At 53.4% G+C, this 12,605-nt stretch overlaps 3 protein-coding genes across 3 annotated transcripts; 1 reads left to right on the top strand and 2 right to left on the bottom strand.

Moving 5' to 3' along the window:
• Window positions 1–484: 484 nt before the first annotated feature.
• GUITHDRAFT_138534 (hypothetical protein) lies at window positions 485–2,296 on the bottom strand (the record flags this gene model as incomplete). Its single annotated transcript, XM_005832979.1, has 8 exons — window positions 485–619; window positions 684–824; window positions 877–975; window positions 1,027–1,110; window positions 1,169–1,222; window positions 1,267–1,638; window positions 1,694–2,127; window positions 2,179–2,296. 8 exons carry the CDS (start codon window positions 2,294–2,296, stop codon window positions 485–487), a joined length of 1,437 nt encoding a protein of 478 aa, XP_005833036.1.
• A 1,539-nt stretch (window positions 2,297–3,835) lies between these two features.
• On the top strand, window positions 3,836–6,935 carry GUITHDRAFT_70888 (hypothetical protein; the record flags this gene model as incomplete). Its single annotated transcript, XM_005832978.1, has 9 exons — window positions 3,836–4,324; window positions 4,567–4,695; window positions 4,893–5,162; window positions 5,323–5,481; window positions 5,718–5,800; window positions 5,924–6,017; window positions 6,183–6,323; window positions 6,522–6,674; window positions 6,738–6,935. 9 exons carry the CDS (start codon window positions 3,836–3,838, stop codon window positions 6,933–6,935), a joined length of 1,716 nt encoding a protein of 571 aa, XP_005833035.1.
• Window positions 6,936–6,992: 57 nt separating this feature from the next.
• Window positions 6,993–10,244, bottom strand: GUITHDRAFT_86869 (elongation factor 2). Its single transcript, XM_005832977.1, has 10 exons — window positions 10,231–10,244; window positions 9,974–10,061; window positions 9,766–9,923; window positions 9,622–9,720; window positions 9,482–9,574; window positions 9,361–9,429; window positions 9,210–9,308; window positions 9,048–9,161; window positions 8,780–8,992; window positions 6,993–8,729 (listed from the first exon to the last, which is right to left on the bottom strand). The coding sequence occupies exons 1-10, from the start codon at window positions 10,231–10,233 to the stop codon at window positions 7,143–7,145; spliced, it is 2,523 nt and encodes an 840-aa protein (XP_005833034.1). The 5' UTR covers window positions 10,234–10,244; the 3' UTR covers window positions 6,993–7,142.
• Window positions 10,245–12,605: the final 2,361 nt, after the last annotated feature.

The following is a 12,605-nucleotide window of genomic DNA, read 5'->3' as shown; positions in this document are numbered from 1 at the left end:
CCCTCCCTCCCTCCCTCCCTCCCTCCCTCCCTCCCTCCCTCCTCTCGAGCTCCCTTGCGCTCTTCTTGGCCCGCCTCCATTGTCGGATACCGAAAAATCAGTGAGCCGTTGATTCTGTGGGTAGGGGTAGTGACCCTCTACCTATCGAATTCCAAGATTTTCAACTGTGAATTGATGGAATACACGAGGGTGGGTGGGTGCATAAGTACCCCCTAACCCCTAACCCCTCGCCTCCCAAGAGACCGTTGGTAAGAGGGCAGGACCAGTACTTGTCAAAAGGACAGTTTTGTCTTGACAAGGAAAGATTCTGATGTAGATGTATCGCCAAGAAGCGAAGCGGAGAAGGGAGAAGGAGAAGATGGGTGGAAGCGTAGGAGAGGATCATCAGAGGAGAAGCAGGAGAAGGCGGGAAGGATCAGGATGAGGAGAGGAGGGCAGGGGATGAAAGGCTCGCTGCTGTGATGTGCATTCTTTCTCCGTAATTTCATCTGCAATGAGACTCGTCTAAGAACCTCGAGCAGTGCCAGGCGATCGCCGAAGACATGCTCGCTCCCCGCGGGTTCACAGTGAAGTGAACTGTATCCTCCGAGCCCACGTTCTCCAGGAGCTCCTCGCCCTGCTGCAACAAGACGGTCAGGTCGAAACCACAAGGCGCATCGGAATACCATGTCCAATGCTCTCACTGTGATGAAGTGATGGGCCTCCGGCAATTCTGGCAGCAGCAGCGTGAAATATTCGACGTCGCGTCCAACATGATTTCCTGACCCTGGAACGATTTTCTCTACCAAGCTTCTCTTGTTGATGCTGATGTTCAAAGAACCGTCCTGATGATCAAGATCTTTCGTGACAAGTGATCAGGGCGGACGCAGGTCTCACCGTGCTGGTGTAGTTGTACAGAGCGAAGACCAGAGCTATCTTTGAAGGGTCCCGGAACACGTGGTCCATCGGGGGGAAGAGTATAGAAACAGTTCCTGGCTGTAGACATCGCTTCAGAAAGTACATGTGTCAAATGGTTCACCTTCTCACCTTGGGAAGGTCAAGATCCTGCCTCACGAAAAGGTGGTCCTCGAAAACTTGCTCAGAAGGCCAATTCTCGAAAGAGAGAGTTTTCTGAACATCAAATCATATCGTGAACGATTCAAGTCTAACTCACTCCCCCTCTTCTTACTTGGAGAGGAAACAAATGGTCATGCAGGTTCCACGAAAACACAGATCGGCCAACCTGCACCAAACGTCACAAGCTACAGTCGGGGAGCAAGGTGCTACCTCTTCGTAAAACTCATATGCGGTGTATCCTTTTTCCACCAGCCCTTTGAACACCCCCTTCTTGAATTCATTTCTTGCTTCGTCACTGCTGCCCTTCGCCTCAAGAAGAATCGAATCTATCTTTCGACCCTCCAGGATCCGCAAAGCCGATCTCATGACCAGGTCTTCCGCCCCCTCCGCATCGATTTTGAGCAGTAGGATGTCGTCGTCAACAAGATCATCCAGTCGAACTTGTCGCACAACATCACCAGGCGCATCATCGTCCACGTCTGTCATCTCAGTGACATCCCAGTTGTCCCAACCATGCCTGTTGACCATCTTCACGCTACCCCCCTTGTCGCCGACGGCAGCATGTACCACATCAATCCTGCCCTTCACAAGCAACGTGTAAGACAACCAACTAGTGGTGACGTGGCATGGCACATACCTTCCATCCATTCAGCAGCAGGGAAGCATTCAAGAACACGTGAGCATGCGGCTGTGGTTCGATGGCAAGGACCCGACACCCATATGACGCAGCCATCATCGTAAACCATCCCACATGCGCTCCGACGTCAACAACCAGGGGAGCTCGACCCCCCTTCATGACGCGGCACTGAGCTTCGAGCAGCGCGTGCATAATGACTGACCCCGACGGGTTCATGACACGCGTGTCCCTGGCAGAGTTGGAGAGGTATCCTGGGTTCGCCTCGCTGGTCGGGAGTGCGAACCAGAAGGGGTAGGGAGTGTTGGTTCTGACGACGAGCATGGACTCCATCTCTGCTACCATAGCCGACGGTCGAGGAGTCGGAACGTACGACTGATCCTCGCCACCTTGTGGACACCTTCCTTCATCTCCCCTCCACGACGGCCTTGCTGTACCTGGGGCGAGCAAGAATGTGAGAGCAACGGAGCTGGCATCTCTCAACTCACCTGGGATCGGATGAGGGAGCGTTCCTGTGCTCGACTCCTCCTCCTTCCCTTCATCCAGGCCTGCATGCGCCGCTAAGAGCACCAGCACTAGTGCCAACCCCCGCCTGCTAGGCTTCATGGCGCCTCCACCGACCCTCCACTAACCCACCCCCCCTTTGCTCATCCATTTCCTGGACAATAACCGGGTAGTAACTCTCATTGTACACACTTTGAGCTCCCACCAAAGAATGGAACGGTTACAAACAGTTACAGATTCAAACTTTTCAACAAGGCGTGGGGCCATGGCGTGGGAGCGAGACGGGACGGGGGCAATGCAATGGGTTCAGAGAATGGTGAGCGCTGAGGGGTCGAAGTTGAAAGTTCCATGAGAGAAACTCGTCGCGTTGTGTGTGAGGAGCAAGGATCCCTGCAAGAGGGGATGTGTCGGATCAGCCTTGGGTCCACGGACGCACGCCAACACGCAAGGGATGTCCCTGAGTCCACTTGAGAAGTGCTCGTGAGAGATCTTTATTCTTTTGTTTGTCGTTTCTACAGCTGCATTCTTGAACAATCCATCTTGTGAGACTTGTCAGACTTCCAACGTCCGAGAATGGAATATTCTTTCAGCAAAAATGCCAGATGTCCTTCGATGGCAGGGCACCTGGGGGTACAGAGCAGGACGAGTCTGAATGCACAGAGGCCATTCGCTCTGAACCATCTCCGTGGAGGGAGTCACAGAATCAGGAATGTGTTGTTACATAATGTATGTGAAGAGTTGAAGAATCCGGAAACACCTCGAAAGCTATTCAGGACATTTTCTCGATTCGGGGTTGTATCCAAGATAGCAGTGGTATGGCTTGTGCTGATGCTCTCCTCAGAGGCAATGCGTACATTGTCGAGCAAGAATGCCATTCTAGCGGCTGGTGGTGCCAGCAAAGACTTGCTGCTGTTGCGGGATGATCCCACTGACTCTGAAAAGCAGTACGACCAATATGACTTGCACGGTTTTGAGCCAGGAAGAAGCGAAGATCATCTTAAGAGCGATGAGGATCCGGTACATGAGGATGTGGAACATCAAAATGTGGTGCAAGAGAATGAACAGATTGAGGTCGATCAGCTAGCACTGGCTGAGAACACCAACAGCGAGCAAGCGGACACAACGGAGCAGGCGCAAACTCTCAACCCTGCCGACGTCCAAGAAGCGGTCTTGACCAACCAGCAGGACGTGCACGAGCATGTCAACGTCGATGAGGACGAGTCCAGCCTCGTCGTCTCCGTACCTGACGTGGCTCCTGCCCTTGGGGACTCCTTGGATTCTTCCGAGGAGACAGACTTGGCTGCTGTGCGTGAAGGGAACGCGGCGACATCTCCTTCTGCATCGTTGGAGGGGAGGGAGACGAAGTCCTCCATGCTCGAGAGTGTGTTCAAGAGTGATGTCGACATCGAGGACGAGGACAGGCTGCGGACGCCTCCTGGCCTCACCACACGGCTGATGCCCCACCAGGAGGTGGCGCTTGCATGGATGCAGCAGCGGGAGGCCGCAGACAGAGTGTGCAAGCTCTTCTGGGAGGAACTGCATCTTCCTGCCTTCCGAGGATACTCCAACGTGATCACAGGGGAGGAGGTCGAGCTGCAGAACCCTCCTCTTGAGATCCAGGGGGGCATCCTTGCCGACGACATGGGTCTGGGCAAGACCATTACGGTCCTGGCGCTCGTCGTAGCCGATCGGACGGCGGAGCTGGAGGAGGAGGAGGGCAGCAGGGCCCTCGGGCAAGGAGCGGAAGAAGACGACTGTGCGGATCTCATCCGAGGCCTTGAGAATCTGAACCTCGCCAGCTCATCCTCCTCCCCTCCTCCTCTCGACTACTTCAAGACCCACAGATCGCAGGGGCCCACCCTCATCGTGTGTCCTCTCTCCGTCCTCCAGAACTGGAGGAAGCAGATTCAGACCCACACCAACGATCGACTCAAGGTCCTTGTCTTCCACGGGCCCATGAGGACCAAGGACCCTGAGCTACTCAAGGAGCAAGACATCGTCCTGTCTACCTACCCGGTCCTTGCCTCGGAGTTCTCCCGCCAGGCCCGGGGCGAGCAGGCCTCTGTGCTCCACTCCTTCCAATGGAGGAGGGTGGTGCTGGACGAGGGCCACGTCATCTGCAACCCCAAGGTCTGAGTTGATCTCCTCCTTCCAGTCTCTCCTCATCCTCATCCTCCTCCTCCTCCTCCTCCTCCTCCTCCTCCTCTTCCTCCTCCTCCTCATCCTTCCCAGTCCTCATCTACTCCCAATCCTTCCTCCTTCTCGGTCCTCCTCAGTCCTCCTATTCCTGCATCTGCTCCACTTACCTCTCCTCTTTTCCGCCTTCCACCAAACTCTCCTCCTCCTTCTCCCTGCCCTGAAATGTCCTGCAGGCGAAGCAAAGCCGGGCTGTACTCCAGCTGAATGCTGAGAGGAGGTGGGTAGTGACCGGGACGCCTCTACAGAACAAGCTTGACGACCTTTACTCGCTCTTTGCTTTCCTGCAGATCTATCCCTTCAAGGTGTGACGAGGAAGAGGAGAAGGGGGAGAGAGGAGGAGGAGGGGAATAGGGGATAGGAGGAGAACGAGGACAAGGATTTGGGGGAGAGGAGGAGGAGAGGATGACGATGATTGAGTTGGGGGGGGGGGGGGGACGAGGATCGGGGTGTGCTTTCTGCACGTGGGGTCGGTTATGGGGGGGGTGTTGCAGTGCAGGAGGGATTTGACATCCACCGCGTGCTGCAGGATTTCGAATGGTTCCGCTGCCTCATCAGCGACCCCGCGAGGTCCAAGGTGGCGAGCAGGAGGGAGCAGGGCCTCTCCATCGTCCGCTCCATCCTCGGTACCTACTGCCTGCGAAGGTCCAAGACGCAGAAGATAGGAGGGAAGCCAATTCTGCAGCTGCCAAAGAAGCAGGAGATTGTGAGGCACCTGGAGCTCTCGGAGGAGGAGCAGGAGATCTACGACGCTCTCTTCCAGAGCGGCAAGGTGATAGGACTCTCCTGCTCCCTTCCTCCCCTCCCCTCCCCTCCCCTCCCCTCCCCTCCCCTCCCCTCCCCTCCTTCCACTCCTCTTCATATCTTTTTCTCCTGTTTCCTGCGCCTCCTCTCTCCGCCTCCCCTTCTGCCGTGCATGACCCAGTGTGCAGGCCATGCTCAGGACGTACATCAAAGAGGGGACGGTCATGTCGCACTACACTAAGATCCTCGAGCGGCTCGTGCGGCTGCGGCAACTCTGCTGCCACAAGCAGCTGCTGCCTGCCACGGAGCTCAACCCCTCCAACCTCTCCGCCTCCGACATAGCAGAGGTGTGTTCAGACCTCCTCCTCTTCCTTCCCCCTCCTCTTCCTCCTCCCTCGCCCCTCCTCCTCTTCCTGCTCCTCTTCCTCCCCTCCCTTCCCCCTCCTCTTCTTTCCCTCCCACCCCCCTCTGCTTCTCTTCTTCCCCTCCCTCGCCCCTTCTCCCCTTCCCCCTGAGCTGATGTTGCTGGCAGGTGAAGCGGCTGGAGCAGGTGCTGGAGGAGAAGCTCTCCTCGGGCGAGGAGGAGTGCTGCGTGTGCCTTGAGCCCATCGAACGAGCTGTCATCACCAAGTGCGCCCACATCTTCTGCAAGGGATGCCTCGCCAGGTGCATCGAGCAGTGCTCTGAGCTCTCGCAAGCTCCTCCCAAGTGCCCTCTGTGCCGCGCCATCATCTCCCCCGGCGACGTCGTCGAGCGCTCGGGAGCAGGGCAGGCTGGCAGGGAGGGCAGGGAGGGGGGAGAGGAGGGAGTTTACATGAGCACCAAGCTGAAGGCGATCTTGAGCGAGATCGAGCAGCTGCGGGAGACTGCGCCGGGAGACAAGGTGCAAAAGACGGAGAGGAGCGGGGGGGCAACAGAGGAGGGAGGGAGGCCAAGAGCTGGAGCAAGAGGATCGTACGAGGGCACAGTGCAAGAGGAGGAGGGAGATGGAGATGAGGGGGAGGAGAGGTGGGCAGGAACAGCATGACACTGATCTCCCTGCTCTCAGGTTGTCATCTTTTCTCAGTTCACTTCCTTCCTCGACATCATCGAGTCGAGCCTCGTCCCTGGCACCTTCGCCAAGTTGGACGGGCGACTGACCCGAGCCAAGAGGGACCATGTCATCGAGAGCTTCCAGAACGACCAGCAGGTAGGCATCCGCTCTCCTCGCTCCACTGCCCCCCGCTCCTCCTCCGCTACTCCCTTGTGTTCCTTCTACACTACCTCGTGCTCTCTCCTTCTCTACCATCCTCCTCCCCTGACTACTCCCCTGAAACCCTCCAACGCCTTCCTGCCTTACTCTCTCTACCGTCTCCTCCTGCTCTTGTCTCTAGTGACCGGCCTGCAGCTGCAGATTCTCCTCATCAGCATGAAGGCAGGAGGCACCGGGCTCAACCTGGTCGTCGCCAACCATGTCTTCATCACAGACTTGTGGTGGAACAGCGCTGTGGAGAAACAGGCAAGCTCCTCCTCCCCACCCTGCACTCTCCTTCACAGCTTCGTTCCTCCCTCCCCTTCCTACTCCCTCCTCCTTTCGCCTGCGCTTTCTGATCGCCTCCATCAGGCCATGGACCGGGTCTATCGGCTCGGGCAGACGAAGGACGTCCGCGTGGTCAAGTTCGTCATCACAGGCACCATCGAGGAGCGCATCCTCGAGCTCCAGCACAAGAAGGAGCAGCTCATCGCCGGCGCCATGAGCGTCAGTTCCAAGGGGGAGCTGCAGCGAGTGAGGACACAAGATCTCAACTTTCTGTTCCGGTGAACGAGCATGGGGCAGCAAGCATGTAGCATGTATGTTAGACCAGACAAGTCAAGCGCTGGTGGAAAGATCAAGTTTATTTTCTTTAAGAAGACGGTTCTACTGCAAAAAAACGCAGATGTCCCTATCTCGTCAAAAGCCAGGATTCAAGATTAATAACCAAAATGTAACTACCATGAGCATCGCATCTCTACGTCAAACTCTTTCCGTTTACAACTTGTCCTTGAAGCGGTCGAGAGGAGGAACCTCGACGGCGAGACCCTTACGCTTGCGGATGCCGGCGATGACCTCATCACGGAGCTTGCCAGGAGCAAGAGGATCACCGAGAACAAGATCCCAGTGATCGAACACGCACTGAGGGAACGCCTGACCAGCAGTCTGGGCACGGAGATCGGAGTCGAAGCCGAAGGACTCAGAAACGGGCAAGTAAGCTTTCACGTTGTACAAAGGAGTTCCAGGACGCTGGTTCTCCTCAAACACCTGTCCACGACGCCTGTTCAAACAAGAATAGATTCCTCCCATAGCCTGCTCAGGGCACTGGATCTCGACAAGGAAGACGGGCTCCATGAGACGGGGCTGTGACAACATCTCGGCAGCATACATAACCCTACGGGCGGTAGGGATGATCTGTCCACCACCTCTGTGGATGGCATCAGCGTGCATGGTCACATCGAGAATCTGGAAGCAGATTCCGCGCATGTTCTCCTCGCAAATAACGCCTTCCTTGGTAACCCAGTTGAAGCCAGCAACGACGGAATCCTTGATCTCGTTCAAGAACTGCACAGCCTTGGTGGCATCGCAAACCAAGTTGGGACCAACAATGTCGGGACCGAACGCCCAGATCTTACGAGCAATGTCGACATCCCATCCAAATTCATCAGCCAAACGACGACCGCGAACCTTGACATCATCCCTGGGAGTGATCTGTCCGTCATCGATGATGTTGGTGAGCTCCTCTCCGAGGGGAAGAGCCTTGAAGTAAAGACGGTTGTGCTTGTTGGGGGACTTGGACATGCACTCCTGATCAGTCTCAGCAGTGACAGTCTCACGGTAAGACACAACTGGATCAGAGATCTTGAGGGGTGCTCCGTTCATGTAATCATCCTGCAAATCCTTCAAGCAGATCTCCATGTGAAGCTCTCCTGCTCCGGCAACGATGTGCTCTCCAGACTCCTCGATAGAGATGACAACCATAGGATCGGACTTGGCCAAACGCTTAAGACCCTCAACAAGCTTGGGAAGATCCTGGGGGTTCTTGGGCTCAACGGCGCAACGCACAACGGGGGACACAGAGAACTTCATGTCCTTCATGGGGTAGCCATCCTCAGCGGTGGTGAGGGTACCGGTCTTGACAAGGAACTGATCGATACCAATCAAACCGCAAGTGTTACCAACAGGAACAGTGTCAACGGGGTCCTGCTTCCTTCCCATGAACAGCACAACACGCTGGATAGACTTGATGTTCAAGTCTTCCTTCTTTCCAGGAACGTAGTTGGGTCCCATGATCCTGATCTTGACACCAGCCTGAACAGTTCCAGAGAACACACGTCCGAAAGCGATGAACCTTCCCTTGTCCGCCGATGGAACCATCTTGGAGACGTAGAGCACCAATGGGGCCTCAGGGTTGCACTCGCGGATTCCGGTGCAGCAAGCATCATCAGCAGGTCCGGTGTAGAGCAGCTCAGCACGATACTTCTGAGCAGCGGCGGGCGAAGGCAAGTGAAGAATCATCATCTCCAAAAGAGCCTTGTGGGCAGGGATCCAGGACTGCATAGTTCTCTTGAGCAAAGCCTTGCCCTGCAGCACAACATTTTCAGGTGGATATCGTTCAATGTGACGAAACAAACCTTGAGCTCGAGATCCTCCTTCTTCATCTTGATGTTCAAAGCAGAGAGCATCTTCTCCAGCTTGTCCAGCTGGTCATTCATGGTGGCCTGAACAATCTTGCCGATGGGATCCAAGATGAACATGTTGAATGCGCGGTTGGCAGTGTCTCCCTCCTTGGTCCACTTCTTCTCAGCAGGGTTGAAGTAGTTCTCACCCCACAATCTCTCGCACATCTGCGAAACGCACAGGGCTTACTTGCGTCATTCGGTGTCATTAGTCATCGAGTACCTTCTCCTCACTGACACCGAACTTCTTGGCGTACATACGGGCAAACTGAGGGAGGGTGAAGGCCCATCCGTGAAGACCAGCGGAGAAAGAGACAGTTCCCTTGTCGGGATAGACCTGATACAGATTCATCACAAAGGGGAACAACCTTCACAAAAACTCTACCTGCAAATCACCCATAGCCTCGTCCTTGTAGGTGGAGATGATAACGTTGACGTTCTCAACGTGCTTGGAGAAGTTGGTGTACATAGACTCCCAGTCGAGCTTTGCAGAAAAGAAATTCAGAAACACACGGCGATTCGAAAAAACATTATACCTGCAACTCAAGGAAACCACGATCCAACTTGTTGACAGTGAGAACGGGCTTGATCCTCTCACCGAGAGCCTTCACAACCATGTGTCACGTGGAAGAACAACCTTGTGATGTACTATCACACCTGACGCAAAACAGTCTCGGTCTGCACAGAAACTCCTTCGATGGAATCCACAACAACCAAAGCGCCATCAGTGATACGAAGAGCCGCAGTAACCTGTCCTCAAAATCACAACCGGCACACCGAGTTAGGTGGGAGTTTGCCTCAGCGGAGAAGTCAACGTGCCCTGGAGAATCGATCAAGTTGATAAGGAATTCACGTCCCGCGGAATCCTTGGGCATCTTAGCGTCGGGAATCTCTTCCTGCGCGATATTCAGCATTTCTCTTGTTTCTCCTCTGACATCAACCTCGGAGATCTCGTTGTAAAGCGAGATACCAGTGGACTTGATGGTGATACCACGCTCAGCCTCGTCGGCACGAGTGTCGGTCAAACGCTGGTCACCAGCAGAAGCCATAGAGATAATGCCAGCAGCAGCAACCAAGGAGTCGGTCAAAGTAGACTTTCCTAATCAACGCATCAGCATGTGCTCTGATTACGAAGACCTCGATTCTTACCGTGGTCAACGTGAGCAATCACGGACATGTTACGAATGTTCTTCGGCTTGTCCATGATAGCACGAAGCTGGGGAATTGTGAAGTTCACCTGTAGGGATTGCCATGTCACGTGGAGCGAAGCAACGGTTGACCATTCGGAGGAATTGAAGACAGCACAGGAAACAGGATACAAGAAAATGACGCCAAAGCGAAAGCCGTTCAAGAATACAAGGGGGAAGCGAGCATGAGAGGACGGAGCGACCCTGCATCGTGCTTACCATGGCGACTGGAGACTACGGCGGCGGCGCGCGTGCGTGGCGTATTTTTTAGACGGTGCAAAACTCTAGTACTGAATGTTCTACACTATAAGAATTTGGTACAAATTTATTTATAAAGTTTTATATTCCATCTCTGAACATACAAAGTGATCGGTACATCTACTACTATATTTATACAAAGTCATAACGTTACAGGGATTTGTGCTGGGAATTTTAGTACCTTATAATCAGGTGATTGTAGCATAAGACTCTCTCGCTGTACTTCTTTTTGGGCAATAATGCTTTCTTTGGTACAGATATAAAATTTCCTATATCACTTGTACGATGTAATTTAGTACCGGCCCCTGCAAACGACAAGATTCGGCTCAAGGAGGGGTGGGGTAATATATCCCTACCCTATGGTGCACGGGGTGTATTGCATCCTACGACGGTCACAGCGGGATCTCGAAAAAAGTCTTTGGTCTAATTATAGAAAAGTGAACCTTGAGCTCAACGATCCAGTTGAGGCAAAGGTATGTCCAGGAAGGGTACTCAGGATGCGGCTAGATGACAGGGGTTGTACAGGTGGGTCCTCCTCTAAGCGCTTTTTGTTGGATCGGATTTCCTGCGATTCTTGGGGGTAGAATGGTAGAAGGGTGGTACCTTCCTAAGGGAAATGATGTAATGATACTGTAGGAACTATGTTAGACGAGTGGGTACCCCACCTCCTCTCACCACTTGGGGTGTAATTGCATAGGCGTAGCAGACCTAGGTCGGGGGGTGGTCTATTTGTGGTGATAAGGGGGGTAGAGACTGCATTAGGAAACTGAAAGGAGGCCGAGTCAGTAGAGGCAGGGGGATGGAATTGACAGGGGGTGGGGCAACGATGTTTTAGGAAGAGGGGTGGTAGGGGTGTCGGATTAGGTACTACGATGAGGGTAGTACGACAAAAGGTACAAACTGCATTTTGAAAGAGAAATATAAGGGGGTGGGTATTTTAACATTGTTTGGTCATTTGATGGTGGGGTGGGAGTATTGGATAGGCTGGGGTGGGACAACGCAGTAAATGAATTTATGGGTAGGGTAATGCCAGTTTAGGACTATCAGCTAAAAATAGATTTACATGTATATTTGGATTAATACAAGTTGTTGATGGTACTAATCATTTATCAATATTATTATTCTGGCAAAGAGAGAAATAATTTTAGATAGTTGTATGGAAATTCATTGCCTGCATTATTAGTGCTCTTTAAAATATAAGTAATATATCATGTACGTTACGCCGATGACATTTGTAACGGTTTGTATGGCACCAGGTGAGGCTCAACTCGCTCTCCTCCTGCTCATTCTCCCTCCTCCCTCCTCCCTCCTCCCTCCTCCCTCCCTCCCTCCCTCCCTCCCCTCCCTCCTCCCTCCTCCCTCCTCCCCTCCTCCCCTCCTCCCCTCCCTCCCCCCTCCCCCTCCCTTCCCTCCCCTCCTCCCTCCTTCAATGTGCACCAAAGCGTGTCCTCTTCTTTCCTTCCCATTCTTGCTTGTTTCCTTGTATGTGTTGACAAGCTCAAATATTCTTTGCCTCATCTACAAAAATCGGAGCGTCTCTCCCCTTCCATTGCTTTTATCTGCTCTATTCATCTGCTCTATTCATCTGCTCTATTCGTCTGCTCTATTCGTCAGCTCTGTTCATCTGCTCTATTCGTCTGCTCTATTCGTCTGCTCCCTCTCCCCGTCTCACTCGCTTCATCCATTGGAGTCCTATTCTTCGATCTACAAAGCCATGTTTCCACCTCCTCTGTCCTGCCGCCTTCAATCATCTTATTTCGACGGCCTTGCTGTATGTTTTCCTTTTCTCTTCCATCCTTGATGATTTACAGCGAACTTGACGACCTCTTCGCTTTTCTGCGTCCCCCTTCTCTCCTCCTCTCCCTACACGATGTCTCTCTCCCCTCTTTTTTTCCCCACCCCTCGATCATTTCGGCTCCTTACCTCCTATTCTTCCGCCTCTGTGCGAGGCTCAGTGAATGCATCATTGGACCTTTTTGAGTGGCTGTGAAGATTTGAACTGTCTGATGCTATCCTGTCCTCTCCTCGTCCTCCCGAGACCTCTCTAGCGCGTTCTCGCCCTCGGGCTTGTAGAGCAGCGGAGAGGTTCTGAGCGAGTCTGACGGGAGAGGAGCGTGAAGACATTAAGGCGAATCGTAGCTACTCTTTTGCAAAGATCCATCCTCCGTTGTCAGTATGTGATTGCTCTGACTGAAAGGTGCAGGTTTGGCGTGACGAACTCAGTAGTACTTTATCTTCAAATTTTGCAATTCAAAGAATTTCATCTGTGTAAATGTTTCCTGTCCTGTAATTACTATGTGCTAGCTTTTGTGAATAAGTTATATATACTTATTTAT

The sequence above is a fragment of the Guillardia theta genome, assembly GCF_000315625.1.
Source record: "Guillardia theta CCMP2712 unplaced genomic scaffold GUITHscaffold_32, whole genome shotgun sequence".
Taxonomy (NCBI): Eukaryota; class Cryptophyceae; order Pyrenomonadales; family Geminigeraceae; genus Guillardia; species Guillardia theta.
This window is presented reverse-complemented; position numbering and strand designations above follow the sequence as displayed.